Source organism: Aythya marila (genome assembly GCF_965140915.1).
Source record: "Aythya marila genome assembly, chromosome: 20".
Lineage (NCBI taxonomy): Eukaryota > Metazoa > Chordata > Aves > Anseriformes > Anatidae > Aythya > Aythya marila.
Genome location: NC_139061.1, coordinates 6,825,338 through 6,838,735, shown reverse-complemented (window position 1 = coordinate 6,838,735; position 13,398 = coordinate 6,825,338). Strand labels below are relative to the sequence as shown.

The following is a 13,398-nucleotide window of genomic DNA, read 5'->3' as shown; positions in this document are numbered from 1 at the left end:
ACACTCCCACCTCTTTATTAATAAATTTTTAATTAATAAATTATCAATTAATAAATTCTTTATTAATAATTTTATTAATAAAGTCTTTATTAATAAATTCTTTATTAATATTTTTAATTAATAAATTATCAACAAATTCTTTATCAATAAGTTTATTAATAAATTATTTATTAATAAATTATTTATTAATACATTCCTCATTAACACCACCCATTCTCTCCATACCCACCAGGACCAACGCACCCGCCACCCCCGCGCCTTTTTCCCGCCAGGTGGGCGTGGCCCGACACGAGCCCCCGCCCACCTCCCCTATAACCACGCCCCTTACCGGTTTGGCCCCGCCCCGGTCACGTGCGCTCCGCGGGACCAATCGGAACCGCGCGGGGGTTTCAAATGGGGCGGCGGCGGGGCGCGGGCGGCAGCGGGGAGGGGGCCATGCAGGCGGCGCGCGGCTCCACCGGGGGTGCGGGGCACCGGGGGGGGCCCGGTACCGAGGTGAGTCCCCCCCCCGGGAGTCCCCCCGTGCCCCTATTACCGCCTGGGGGGGCTCCGGGAGGCCCCGTTCGCCGTTGCTCGAGGCCGGTTGGGGGCTCCGTTAAGCCCCGGGGGGGCTCCGGTTCCCGGTAACCCCCCGGTAATCTTCATCCCCCCCCCCCCCCAGATGCAGCGGAGGCCCCTGCAGGAGCTGCGGCTGCAACCGGAGGCGGAGGGCAGCGGCCTCACCCCGCTGCTGCGCCGCATGCGGCTCGAGGTCGGTGTTGGGGGGGGTAAAAAAACGGGGAGGGGGCAATAATAACCGGGGGGGCACCGGGGGGGGCTGGGGAGCTCGGGGGGGGGCGCTGGGAGAGCTGGGATTAACTGGGAGGGGGTGAGGAGGGGCAGGTGGCCATAGGGGGGGAGGGGGGGGTGCAGGGTGGTCCTGCCCCCCCCCCCTCCATGTCCTGACCCCCCCCTCCCGGTGTCCCGTAGGACCGTGGCAGCTGCACCCCGGTGTCCTGTGCTCGCCCCCACCCCATCCGCCTCGCCGTGCCCCCCCCCAGGGCTCTTATCCCGCGTTTCCCCAGCCTGGAGTCTCTCAGCAGCATCACCCCGGAGCCCTCCCCAGGTGCTGTCACCCCAGGGTCCCCCACCCTGCACGAGTCCCCCCCCCACGTCCCCTTAAGGGCTGAATCACCGGAGCTCCCCCCTGCTGATACCACCCCAGAGCCCCCCAGCAGCACCCCTGAGCCCCCCAGCAGTGCCACCTCGGGGCCTGAAGCCCCGGAGCCCCCAGGTGACGCCTCCCCAGAGCCTGCTCCCCCCTGCAGTGCCCCCCCAGGACCCCCCAACAGCCTTATTTCAGGCCCCTGCTTCCCCACCCCCCCCAGCAGCACCCCGCTGGTGCCCTACTCCCCTGACCCCTCATGCCCCTGCACCCCAGGCCCCCCCAGCATCATCAGCTCAGCGCCCTGCAGCCCCCCCTTGCATCCCCTCAGCAGCACCAGCCCAGCCTCCTGCACCCCGAGCCCCCCCGGTACCTCCACCCCGCAGGAGGCTCCCTTCCATGGGGGGCACGCGGTGCCCACCGACCTCTCCTGCAGCCCCGAGGGAACTAACGATGGGGGTGAGGGTCTGCCCGCTTGCCCCAGCACCCCTGGGACCGCCACGTCCCCAAACCCTCCCCTCCCGGAGCAGAGCCCCCCAAAAAATGAGGCAGCCGAGTTGGAGCCCGCAAGGGCTGAGCCAGCGGCCACCCCGCTCCCCTCGGCTGAGCCAGTGGCCACCCCGGTTCCCTCGTTGGAGCCGCCCCCGGGGGCCTTATCCTGGGCGTTGCTGCTGGCGTGGCTGGAGAGGAACCTTCAGCCCCCGTCCCCGCTGGATTCCCTGCGGCACAGGCTCCCCCTGTCCGTGCCGTGGCGGGACGTGGGCTCCAGCGTCACCCCCGTGCGCACCGTGGACACCGGCACCAGCATCACCCCCGTGCCCACCATGGCTGTGGGTACCAGTGTCACCCCTGTGTCCACTGTGGACACCGGCACCGTCATGACCCCGCGGGAGCCCCAGGACAGGAGCCCCGGCACATCTGCAGTGGCTCACGCCAAGGACAGCGCCACCGAGACCGACTCGCTGCTCTCGTAGTACGTGTCCCCACGGGGAGTGTTACGGGGGGCACGGTACCCCTGAGGTGTCCCCTGCCAACCCTTGGGGCTTGCTGTCTCCGTCCCCAGCTGTCCCCGGGAGCAGCTGAGGTCCCTGTCGCGTGCGGAGCTGGAGGGGCGGCTGGAGAGCACCCTCATCATCATCGAGGTGCTCGTGCTGCAGCTGCGCAACTGGCAGGAGAGCCAGAGGTCGCTCCCCACCGTGGGGCCGGCCAAGCAGCGGGACGCCCCCACCCAGACGGACATCACCTGGTCCCAGGGGGTAAGTGGGGAACCCCGGGAGGAAGAAAATTGGTGTTTTGTCCCACTCCTGCTGTGTTATTGCGCTGATGAGTTTGCCGTTTTTGAGCCCTTTCCGTGGTCAAATATTGCAGCAGGCGCACGGGGAAGGGATGAGCTGGTCCCGTGGGAGCTTGTGGCACAGCGTGCGTGGGGAGATGGGGAGGTTTCGGGGTGCAGAGCCTGCTGTGCCCCCCTTTTAGGAGGAGCAGATCTACCATGGGCTCTACCTGGAGCTGCACAGGAGGACCCAAGCTCTGCAGCGGCAGCGGGGCGCCGAGCAGGAGCTGGCGCAGGAGCTGGCGCAGGCGACGGAGGCGATGGTGCGTGGGGGTGCACGGTGAACACGTGGGACTCAGCTGGGCACCTCACGTGCCCGGTGCCACCGGTGCTGGCACGTCCTGAGCACCTGTGTCCTCGTCCTTTCCCCAGGACGCCTGGGCCAGGCAGGGCCTCCAGCTGTGCAGCCTCGCGGAGCGCGCCCTGCAGAGCCTGCAGGAGGATCAGGGAGCCCTGGCACAGGAGGTGAGCGCACACAGCCGGGCTGGCCGCCCAGTATCTGGCCCTTCATGGCATAGGTAGCCAAGGCACGTGGGTTTTTTTGGGGTCTGGGGCAGCTGGAAGCAGCCGGTGCGTGTCTGGAGGCTGCAGGAAGCAGCTCCTGCACCCAGGCTTGTGCCACAGATGCCTGGGGACGTGGGTGAGGGAGCTGGCACGTGGCAGCTCGAGGCCGTCCCAGTGCTGGCCTCCTCTCAGGGCCTCCTCTTGGGGCTGTTTTCCCTTGCAGAGGGAGCAGGTGAAGGCTCTGGTGTCCCGCTGTGTGGCCATGCTGCAGAGCGTGCCCGGCAAGCTGCGGAGCTGCCTGCAGGAGCGGGACGAGGCTCAGCAGCGAGCAGACGAAGCCCTTCGAGCCAAGGCGGAGGTAACGGGGCAGCCTCTGCAGCCCCCGTGTCCCATCCTGTTGATTTGGGAGTCCCAAGTCCGTCTGTCCGTGGGGAGCAGTGGTGAGGCCGTGCCCTGAGCCGTGCCTGTCCCTCGGCAGTGTGACAGCTTCCTGGAGGCTTTCAGCTCCCACGCCAGAGCCCAGATCAGCGCCCGGAACCAGAGCTTGGAGTCCCAGCAAGAGCTGGTCAGGCTGCTGGAAAGTACCATCCACCATCAGGTACAGGATGGCTGCGGGTCCCCTCCCCTGCGTCCCTGCGGGTGCAGCCACAGCCCCGGTTTGGGTGACGATGCTCTGAGCAGATCTGCCACGGCCCGGGGCTGGCGCTTGCCTCCTCCTGTCCTTTTTCCCTTACCCCTTCTGTCCCGCAGGCTTCCCTGGCTGCAGAGTCTCAGCTCTTCCGTGAGTTCGCAGACGTCGCCTTCGCAAACCTGCAGGAGGAGCAGAGGGTGCTGGATGACGAGGTGAGGGCTGTCCCGGTGGGGCGGTTGCGCTTTGGGTACCGCGGTCAGCCCGGCTGCCAGCCCTGTCCCTTCCTGCCCTAATCCCGCTCCCCCTGGGGCTGTCCCCTCGCAGTGGGAGCGGGTGAGGGCCCTGGTGTCCCGGTGCACGGCCATGGCCTGGAAGATGCCCGGCAAGCTGCAGAGCTGCCTGCAGGAGCAGGAGGAGGCGCAGCAGCGAGCAGACGAAACCCTTCGAGCCAAGGAGGAGGTAACGGGGCTGTGTGGTGCTTGGAGGGTTCTCCCCGGGCATGTGGGGGGGGATTTTATGGGGAAAAGGGGCATGGAAATGGCTCAGCGTGGGCCTGGGAGCGGTGCTGGAGGAGCAGGGATGAGCTCCGCGTCCCCGCAGGTGTCCCAGAGGCTGGAGGAGACCTCGGCGGCCCTGCAGGACGCGGTGGCTCAGGTGGAGCAGCTGACGGTGACCAATTCGCGCCTGGGTGCAGGTAGGGGAACACACGGGGGGTGTCGGGATGGGGGGGCCGGGGGGAGGCTGGAGCTGTTCCTCACCCTCACAGCTCTGCCCCTGCAGACCTGGGCACCCTGATGAAGCAGCTGGCCGGCGCGCAGCAGGAGCGGGACGCGCTCCAGCAAGAAACCACGGACCAGAAGGAGGAGATCTCCCGGTGGGTTCCACACCCCCTTCACCCTCCCCAAAATCCCCAAAACGCCCCCGTGGGGTCCCCTCACCCTTATCCCATCCCCATCAGGCTGACGAGGGGGCGGGATGCCCTGCAGCGGGAGTGCGGCGAGCTGAGCCAGGAGCTGCGGGAAGCCACGGAGTGCCGGGAGGTGGGAGCCCAAAGCCGCCGGCACCGTCACGTGCCGCCGGGTGGCAGCCGGCCAGCAGCGGGATCAGCCCTCGGCGCTGACATCCTGCACGTAGGGCTGCTCGCCCGGGGATAATTCCCCTGGCCGCAGTCACGCTGCTTTGCTTTCCCTCGGGCCCAGCCCATGCCCAGGGTGCAAACCCGCAGCACCTCCGGGGGTTGTTGGCGGGGGACGGAGCTGCCCCTCGTCGGGGTGGGACCACGCTGGGGGGGCTGCGGTGATGTCCCCCCGCCTCCCAGCTGTCTGTATGCTCATGGCTGTGTCCCCCCATCCTGCAGTTCCTCGACCAGGAGAACCGCATGTCCCGCCGGCAGCTGATGGAGGTGGAGGCCAAGCTCAAATCCACGCTGGCCGAGCTGCAGGAGCGCAGCCTGCAGCACGAGAAGCTGAAGGAGTCCCACAAGTGCCTGCAGTACGGCCCGCGCCTAAATCCCTCGTTTTGGGGAAATTGGGCCCCTCGGGGTGGGGTGTGTGTGTGTGTGTATGGAGGTGTGGCTCTGGTCGCTGCTGAATCATCCCCCCGAGTGGGGGGGAGAGGTTGTAGGGCAGCCCAAAACCTGCCAGCACCCGGCGCAGTGGGGTTTGCACCCCCAGATTTTGGGGGGAGCCTGGAGAATGCTCCTCTCCCACCCTAGGGGGGAGATGCTCTGTTCACGCCATCCCCCCACCCCTGCAGGGACAAGCAAGCCGCCCTCCTCAGGGAGCTGGAGAGAACCAAGGCTGAGCTCCAGGACTCGCAGCTGAAGAGGGAAAAGGTCTCCTGGTGCCTGGCGGACATCGCCGAGAGCAAACTGAGGCTGCAGGAGCTTGCCGACTGCCTGCGAGCCTCCCTGGAAAAGGAGGTAGGTCGGGGGTACGGGGGGGCAAAGGGGGAAGAAAAAAATGAACGGGCAGCAGGGGCAGCACCCCGACACCGCGCTCCGTCCTCCAGAAGGATGATGACACCCCGCTGAGGAGCAGAACCTGGACCCCAGCCCCGCGGATACCCGCACACCGCACCCCGTACCGCGCCGGGGGCAGCGCCCTGAAAGCCACATCGGGGAGAGGTGAGCTCTTGGTGACCCCAAGGTGGGGGGGCGAGGGCTGGTCCTGTCCCCCCCCCGACCCCTCACACAGCACCTCTGCCCTCGCCTCTTGTAGATGGCAATGAAGCTGCTGGATTTGGGAGCGTGCCCCGGATGAAGCCTAGCAGTGATAAAGTTTTTTCCACGCCGAAGCAAGCAGGTAGCGCGGTGTGGGGCTGCCCCACATCTCCTTGTCCCCTGTGTCCCCCCCACCCCACACCCCGGTGACGAGCCCCTGCCCGCAGAGCCCGAGGGCGGCCTGATAGAGAGGGTGGCGGAGCTGAGGGCCGTGGTCTCCGAGCTCTCCTTGCTGAGCACCCGCATCCAGGAGCTGGAGCAGAGCGAGTTCAAGGCGCTGGAGGCCAAGATGTGAGTCTGGGGGGGGGTCCGGGAGGGGGGTGCTGGGCACAGGGCAGCACCCTGGGGTGCCTCCCACCCTGGCTCTGAGCAGAGTGCTTGCCCAAAAGGGCTCCATGCAGCTGGTGGCTGTGGGCTAGCCTCTGTCCCTGGGGGCATCAGGAAGGGTTTGGGTCGTTCCCCCCAAATTCTCAGCCACGCTGTGTGTCCCCCCCCCCCAGCTCCAAGCTGCAGCTCAGGCTGGAGAAGGTGACGGACGAGAGCCAGGAGAGGATGGACGACCAGGCCGCCACCATTGCTAAGCTGAACAAGGCGCTGCAGGGCAAGATCCAGGTGAGCCCCCGCCAGAATTGGGCCAGTGCTCACCCCGGGGCAGAGCCAAACTGGGACGGGGCTGGGATCTGGGACACCGGGAATCTGGGTGACCGGCACCGCGCTGCCCCGCGGGCGCTCCGGGCTTGGATAACCTCAAACGTGAGCAACCCGGTGCCACGAGGGGGGGGGACAACACCGGGCCTGACACCCTCCCGTCCCCCATATTTTGTCCCCTGAAGAACGAGAAGGTGCTGCAGGACATCTTGAAACAGCAGGAGGAGCATATGATGGATCTCATCGACAAGAGCGGGGAGGTGACGGTGCGTGCGGGGCCGGGTGGGGGGGTCCAGGGGGGTGCCAAAGGGCCCCCCCCCAGCATCTCCTCCCTCCGCAGAGGCTGAATGGGGAGGTCTCGCAGCTGAGGCGCTCGCTGCAGCGCGCCGAGACGGAGGCCAAGGTGCTGTGGGAGGAGGTGCGGGGCCAGGAGCCCAAGGTGGACGCTGCCCGCGTCCAGGAGCGGATCCTGATGCGGCAGGAGGTGAGGCCGCGGGGAGCTGGGCCTGGGGTGGCCACGAGGAGGCCTCGTCCCCACCATGGGGTGGCTTCAGGTTGTGGGGAGACATCATCGTTTCCCCCTTGCTTTCCATCACAGGTGGACAAACTGCGCCTGCTGCTCCTGGAGAAGATGGATGAGAACTCGCAGCTCTCAGACAAGTACCTGGAGCAGGTACCCGCAGCTCCCAGGGGTCCCATCAGCTCCCATCCCCTCTCCCCCACCCTACACCGCCTTTCCCTGCCCTTTAATGCCTCCTCGTTTCATTTCCCTGCCCTTTAATGCCTCCTCGCAGATCCAAGGGCTGGAGCTGAGGCTCCAACAAAGCCAGAAGCTGCTGAAGACCTACGAGGAGACGCAGGAGAAGATGAAGAAGGTGAGCTGGGCCCTTCCGGGGCCCTCATCCCTCCTGCGACCGGGGCGTCCCCCACTAACACCACTGCTGTCCCCAGGTCCTGTCCTGTCCCCAGGTCCTCTCGGTGCTCCCTGCGGTGTCACCGGGCTGCCCCGAGCTCCTGGGCCTGCTGCGCTACCTGGACCTGAAGCCACCGAGCGCTGACAGCAAGGAAGAAGCCCTGGAGCTGCAGTAGCCCCTAATGCTGCCACCTTCCCCTTCCTACCCCTGTCATTGTTTATTCAATAAAGTTTTTTTTTTTTTTTGTTGGCATTTTACCCCGCTGCCTTCCTGGGCTGTGTCACTGGGCTCCCTGCCACCCCTTGGGGCCACATTCCCCCCCCCACGGTGCTTGCTCTCAATAAGGCACCGCATTCCCAAGGCTCCCACCCCGCGGTGCCCGGGCTGACCCAGCTTCCCTCCCCGGGGCCCCCCGCTCCTCCTCCTGGCCTAGATTCCACCCCACAAGTTTTCTGTGTCCCCCCCAGTTTGGGGGCATGCGTAGAGGGGACGTGAGGCTGGATGCTGTGCCCTATACCTGCTGCATGGGGCCCTATATCTCCCTCATGCAGCATCCGGGGGGGGGGCAGGACTTTTCCAGCCTTGAAGGGGGGCTCCTATAGGGCCCCCCCTATTCCCTATGCAGCTCTCCTCCCTCCCCCTTCCCTACTAGGGCAGCTCCTGCGGGATCTCCCTCCAACCCTTCCCAGCCCCAAGGATGCTCCCGGTCCCTGTAGGGCCCCCCCTGCGCCTCCCTCCACCACCGCAGCCCGAAATAGCTGCGCTCCAACAAGTGCTCTGGTTTTTAATGGCCCTTTTCTCCCGAGGGCGGAGGGGGTCACCTTCCCCTGCCCTCCACCCCTATTATTATTTTTTTTCCATGCCTTTATTTCCCGGGGGTGCGTTGGTGGCACCGCACCCCTCCCTGCTGCCAGGGGGCTGGCTGCGCCCCCTAAATATGGGGTGGGGGCGGCCTGGGCCTGGATTTAGGATGAAAAGGGGGGGCCATAGGAGCTGCCCGCTCTGGATTAGGGCCGTGCCAAGCTGCTGAGCCCTCCTTTTACGGCGGGGATTCAGCAGAACTCAGCCCTGGCAGCCGGCCCGTGGGGCGAGCGGGGACACCGCTATTGTCCCCACGCCGGCTCCAGGCGGCTCTGTTGGGTGCGGGGGGGCTGCTCCCCTGCAGAGCCCCCCCCTTCTGTCCTGGGATATGCAGGGATGGGGGTGGAGGTGATGCTGGGGGGGGGCACAGGGGGGTCCCCAACACATGGGTGGTGGCACAGAGGTCCCTGCCTCGAGGTGGGGGTGACAGTGGGGTCCCAAGGGGGGGCTCTATGGGGTGGCACAAGGAGGGGGTGGTTTGTTCCCGAGGGGGGGACACAGAGGGGTCGCTAACAGCAGCAGAAGCTGGCAGTGGGTGATGTGCTTTGTCACTTCCCCACACCCAGCAGGAAGTGACAAGGGGGTGGCACGGCTGGCTCCCCATCCCAAACGAGGCGGGGGGGGGGGGACACACACACACAACGGGCTCCCCCCCCGAGCAAAAAAGGGGCACAAAGTGTGTGTGGGGGTCCCCAACCCCAGGATGGCACCGCGGGGTCCCCGACAGCGGCACGGGGCGCAACCGGAGGGGGTGGGTTGCGAGGTTCGGGGGGGGGGGCTCCGGTGTCTCGGCTGCGTTGGCGGGGGGGGGGGAGGAAGGCGGGGAGGCTCTGGGGGGGGGGGGCTGGGGGCCGGTCTTACCGGGTGCCGCCCGCCGGGCCCGCCCCGCCGGTCACGTAGCTCTGCGGCACCGCAGCCCCATTTACCGCGGGACCGGAGCGCACAGCCCGCAGTCTGCGCCCGCCGCCACCGGCCCTGCACGGTAACCGGGGGGTGTGTGGGGGGGTGGGGGGGCAAAAATAGGGAGCTGGGAGGAGGGGGGGGCTGGAAGGGATGCAGCCGGTGGGAGCGGTAGCCCCGACGGCAGCCCCGTGCGGAGCCGCCGGGAACCGCGGAGCTTTTGGGGTGTTTTTTTTTTTTTTTTTTTTTTTTTTTTTTTTGGGGGGTGCGCTCTGGGGTAGAGGGGTGTACGGGTGTGGGGGGGAGGCTTGGGGAACCCCCCGGACCGGAGCAGCCTGGGGGGGACCGGTCCGGGGGCTGCTCGCCGCCGGTCCCACGGTGGCGGTGTCCCCGTCCCCATCCCTGGACCAGCCTCATCTCGGGGGGGCCCCATCCCGGGACACCCCCAGCCCACCCCCGGGGCAGCGCCGCATCTGGAGCCTTTCCTCCCCCCCCTACTTCAGGGTAACCCCATCCCCACGCACCCCCAGCCTGGGCTAGCCCCGGCCCTACGGTATCTCCATCCCCGGTGCCCCCACCCCGGGGGTCCTGCCCTGGTGTGCCCCCCCCCCGGAGCTGCTCTCCCTCAAGATGGCTGGGCTGGGGGCGGGCGAGCAGACACCAAAATGGCTGGGAGCTCCCCGGCATCCTCCACGAGGTCCCGCTTACGCCACGCGGCCTCCCCCGGCACCCCACTAGGGCCGTCCGCCCCTCGGATGGGGGTCCCGGGGGGGTCCCCGTTCCCCGCAGGGTGCTGGCGCGTGGTGGTGGTGGTGGTGGGGGGGGGGGACCGTGGCGGCGGCGGCGCGTGACTCAGCCCTCGTCCGCCGGCAGGCACCACCACCACCATGACGCACCAATACCCCGCGCTGACGGCCGAGCAGAAGAAGGAGCTGTCGGACATCGCGCTGCGCATCGTGGCCCCGGGCAAGGGCATTTTGGCCGCCGATGAGTCCGTAGGTCGGTGCCCGGGCGGCGGTGGGGAGGGGTGGGGAGGTTGGGGAGGGAGCCGTCCCGACTGTCCCTTCCCCGCGTCCCCGCGGCGCTGCCGGGGCTGACGGTGCCTCGGATGCCCCCAGGGAGCATGGCGAAGCGCCTCAACCAGATCGGGGTGGAGAACACGGAGGAGAACCGCCGGCTGTACCGCCAGATCCTCTTCAGCGCCGACAGCCGGGTGAAGAAGTGCATCGGGGGCGTCATCTTCTTCCACGAGACCATGTACCAGAAGGCGGACGACGGCACCCCCTTCGTCCAGATGATCAAAGATAAGGGCATCGTCGTGGGCATCAAGGTGCGGGGGGTGTCTGATGGGTTTTGGGGGTGCCAAAAGTGCTTGTGGGGTGCTGGTGGGGCTCAGCACCACCTTCTCCTTCCCTCTGTAGGTGGACAAAGGTGTCGTGCCGCTGGCCGGGACGGATGGGGAGACCACCACGCAGGGTATGTGCAGCAGGTCGGGGGGTGAGGGTGCAAAGTTGGGGGGCCACGGGGCTGACGCGCTGCCCGGCAGGTCTGGACGGGCTGTCGGAGCGCTGTGCCCAGTACAAGAAGGACGGGGCCGACTTCGCCAAGTGGCGCTGCGTGCTGAAAATCAGCGACAACACCCCCTCTGCCCTCGCCATCATGGAGAACGCCAACGTCCTGGCCCGCTATGCCAGCATCTGCCAGCAGGTACGGGGCTGCGGCTGGGCACAGCCCCACGGGGCTGGCCGACGTCCCACGGGACGGGCATTGGCCTGTGGGATGGGCACTGACTCACGAGGCCAGGTATTGCCCCACAGCGATGGGCACGGATCCACGGAGCTCGGTGTTACTGCAGGGCCTGGGTGTTGCCCTGCAGGGATGGGTATTGCCCCGTTGGCTGGGCATTGACCTGTGGGGTGGGTGTCACCCTACAGAGACGGGCACTGACCCTCGGGGCTGGGAATCAACCCAGGGGGAGGGTAACAGCTCATGGGGATGGTCCTTGGCTCCCAGGACCAGATGTTTGCCCAAGGGGTGGGCATCTCTTGTAGGGCCAGGTGTCATCCATGGGGCTGGGCATCGCTCTGTGGGGTCAGACACCACCACACGGGGCTGGGCATCACCCCACAGGCTTGGGCATTGCCCACAGGGCCAAGAATTGTTGCTCCTAGGCTGGGCATTGCCCCACTGGGATGGGCATCACCTGTAAGGGGATTGAACCCCGGGGCTGGGCATCACCCCCAAGTCCAGGCACTGCCCCACGTCGCCACGGGGCTGGAGCAGTGCCCAAGGACACCCTTGCGATGGCATCTCCCGGGTGCTTGCAGAACGGCATCGTGCCCATCGTGGAGCCGGAGATCCTGCCCGACGGTGACCACGACCTCAAACGGTGCCAGTACGTGACGGAGAAGGTGAGCGGCGGGGCAGGCGGCGGGGCAGGCACCGTGCCACACCGTGCCGTGCCGCGGGACTCCCCGATTCCCGTCCCCAGGTGCTGGCGGCCGTCTACAAGGCGCTGAGCGACCACCACGTCTACCTGGAGGGGACCCTGCTGAAGCCCAACATGGTGACCCCCGGGCACTCCTGCCCCACCAAGTACAGCCCCGAGGAGATCGCCATGGCCACCGTCACCGCCCTGCGCCGCACCGTGCCCCCGGCCGTGCCAGGTACCGCCACCGGCACGTGGTGGAAACAACAAAAGTGATGGCAGGGGGATGCCGGGCGGTCCCCTGGGTGCCACTCCCCTGCTCTCCGCAGGTGTCACCTTCCTGTCCGGGGGGCAGAGCGAGGAGGAGGCCTCCATCAACCTCAACGCCATCAACACGTGCCCGCTGGTGCGGCCGTGGGCCCTCACCTTCTCCTACGGGCGGGCGCTGCAGGCGTCGGCGCTCAGCGCCTGGCGCGGGCAGAAGGACAACGCCACCGCCGCCACCGAGGAGTTTGTCAAGCGCGCAGAGGTGAATGGGGACGGCCCCATGGGGAGGGGATCCTAAAAGCTGTGTCCCTGTGGGTGGGGGGGGACACCGAGGGCTGTGCCCCGCAGCAGGGGGGATGCCACGGAGCAGGTCCCCATTAGGGGCACGCTGATGGCTGTCTCCATGTGGGGTAGGGGATGGCGAGGGCTGCGTCCCCATAAGGGAATGGGGGATGCCGAGAGCCAAGTTCCTGCAGGAACCTTCCCTGTGGGGTTCCAAAAGCCACGTCCCAGGTGGGGATGGGGAACACGAGGGTTGTGCCCAGTGGGATGGGGCACACCAGGGCCGTGTCTGTATGGGATGGGGCACACCAGGGATGTGTCTGTATGGGATGTGGCAAACCAGAGCCATGTCCCCATGGGATGGGGCACTCAGCATGCCGTGTCCCCGCGGGCTGACGCTTCCTCTCCCCCCAGGTGAACGGGCTGGCTGCGCTGGGCAAGTACGAGGGCAGCGGGGACGACTCGGGGGCCGCCGGGCAGTCCCTCTACGTGGCCAACCACGCGTACTGAGCCTCCGCCGGGCCCCGCTGGCCCCCCCCCCTTTGCCCCGGACCCCCCGCCACCGCTCACACCCCGCTTCCACCCCAGCCACCCAGGGGAAGCCGCCAGGAGGGTCGGGGCCGGCGGCCCCACGCGGATGAAGGGGACGCTTGGCTCAGCCGCTCACGGCCGGGGGGGGAGCTCCGGCCAGGCCAGGCCAAGCCAAGCCAAGGGTTTGGGGAGCCCCCGGCTGTGTTGGGGGGCAGGAGGGGAGGCCTGGGGGTGCCCCTGCCCCGCCGTAGCTTCTTCGCAGTGCCGCCCTCGGGGCCGCGTGTGTCGTGTTGTCGTGTGCACCCCGTGTACCAAATAGCCTAAACAACGAATAAACGGTAGAGACAGCGCCGTGACGCCTCCTCTTCCTCCTCCTCATCGTCCTGCACGGTCTCGGCCTGGATTGGGGTTGGGGTGGGGGTATGGGGGGGTGTGGAGCCGCCATGTCCCTGTTCCCAGCCCTGATCCCCTGTTTTGGCTCAAGGTGGGTGCCTGTGGGTGGGCATCACCCCCTTCAGCACCCACTGCGCCCGCCAGCACCCATAGTTCCCCCTGAACACCCATTGCCCCCCCCTCAGCACCCATTACCCCCCCCAGCATCCGTCACCCCCACATTAGCACCCATTGCCCCCCCTGAGCACCCATGGACCCTCCCCAACACCCATCACCACCCCAGCACCCATTGCCCCCCTCAGCACCCATTCCACTCCCTCAGCACCGATCACCCCCTCCCA

General features: G+C 67.0%; 2 protein-coding genes across 2 annotated transcripts; both read left to right on the top strand.

Moving 5' to 3' along the window:
• The first annotated feature begins 451 nt into the window (after positions 1-451).
• Positions 452-7,597, top strand: SPAG5 (sperm associated antigen 5). Its single transcript, XM_082776695.1, has 24 exons — positions 452-495; positions 662-751; positions 970-2,117; positions 2,208-2,400; positions 2,621-2,740; positions 2,850-2,942; positions 3,205-3,339; positions 3,460-3,579; positions 3,732-3,824; positions 3,937-4,071; positions 4,213-4,306; positions 4,393-4,486; positions 4,571-4,652; positions 4,970-5,103; positions 5,368-5,533; positions 5,623-5,737; positions 5,832-5,915; positions 6,001-6,124; positions 6,334-6,445; positions 6,667-6,747; positions 6,822-6,965; positions 7,080-7,154; positions 7,276-7,356; positions 7,433-7,597. The coding sequence occupies exons 2-24, from the start codon at positions 662-664 to the stop codon at positions 7,568-7,570; spliced, it is 3,651 nt and encodes a 1,216-aa protein (XP_082632821.1). The 5' UTR covers positions 452-495; the 3' UTR covers positions 7,571-7,597.
• Positions 7,598-9,127: 1,530 nt separating this feature from the next.
• ALDOC (aldolase, fructose-bisphosphate C) lies at positions 9,128-13,012 on the top strand. The gene is made up of 9 exons (XM_082776144.1): positions 9,128-9,238; positions 10,030-10,155; positions 10,275-10,486; positions 10,578-10,632; positions 10,703-10,863; positions 11,484-11,567; positions 11,648-11,822; positions 11,914-12,113; positions 12,548-13,012. Exons 2-9 carry the CDS (start codon positions 10,044-10,046, stop codon positions 12,641-12,643), a joined length of 1,095 nt encoding a protein of 364 aa, XP_082632270.1. The 5' UTR covers positions 9,128-9,238; positions 10,030-10,043; the 3' UTR covers positions 12,644-13,012.
• Positions 13,013-13,398: the final 386 nt, after the last annotated feature.

What these genes read in the sequence shown, in the direction of transcription:
- SPAG5 (XM_082776695.1), top strand. Translation starts at nt 662, where the DNA reads ATGCAGCGGAGGCCCCTGCAGGAGCTGCGGCTGCAACCGGAGGCGGAG. An exon ending in GAGCCTCCCTGGAAAAGGAG is followed by an intron (nt 5,534 to 5,622) that starts GTAGGTCGGGGG and finishes TCCGTCCTCCAG; the next exon opens with AAGGATGATGACACCCCGCT. An exon ending in CGCAGGAGAAGATGAAGAAG is followed by an intron (nt 7,357 to 7,432) that starts GTGAGCTGGGCC and finishes TGCTGTCCCCAG; the next exon opens with GTCCTGTCCTGTCCCCAGGT.
- ALDOC (XM_082776144.1), top strand. Translation starts at nt 10,044, where the DNA reads ATGACGCACCAATACCCCGCGCTGACGGCCGAGCAGAAGAAGGAGCTG. An exon ending in GGCCGCCGATGAGTCCGTAG is followed by an intron (nt 10,156 to 10,274) that starts GTCGGTGCCCGG and finishes GGATGCCCCCAG; the next exon opens with GGAGCATGGCGAAGCGCCTC. An exon ending in GCATCGTCGTGGGCATCAAG is followed by an intron (nt 10,487 to 10,577) that starts GTGCGGGGGGTG and finishes TTCCCTCTGTAG; the next exon opens with GTGGACAAAGGTGTCGTGCC.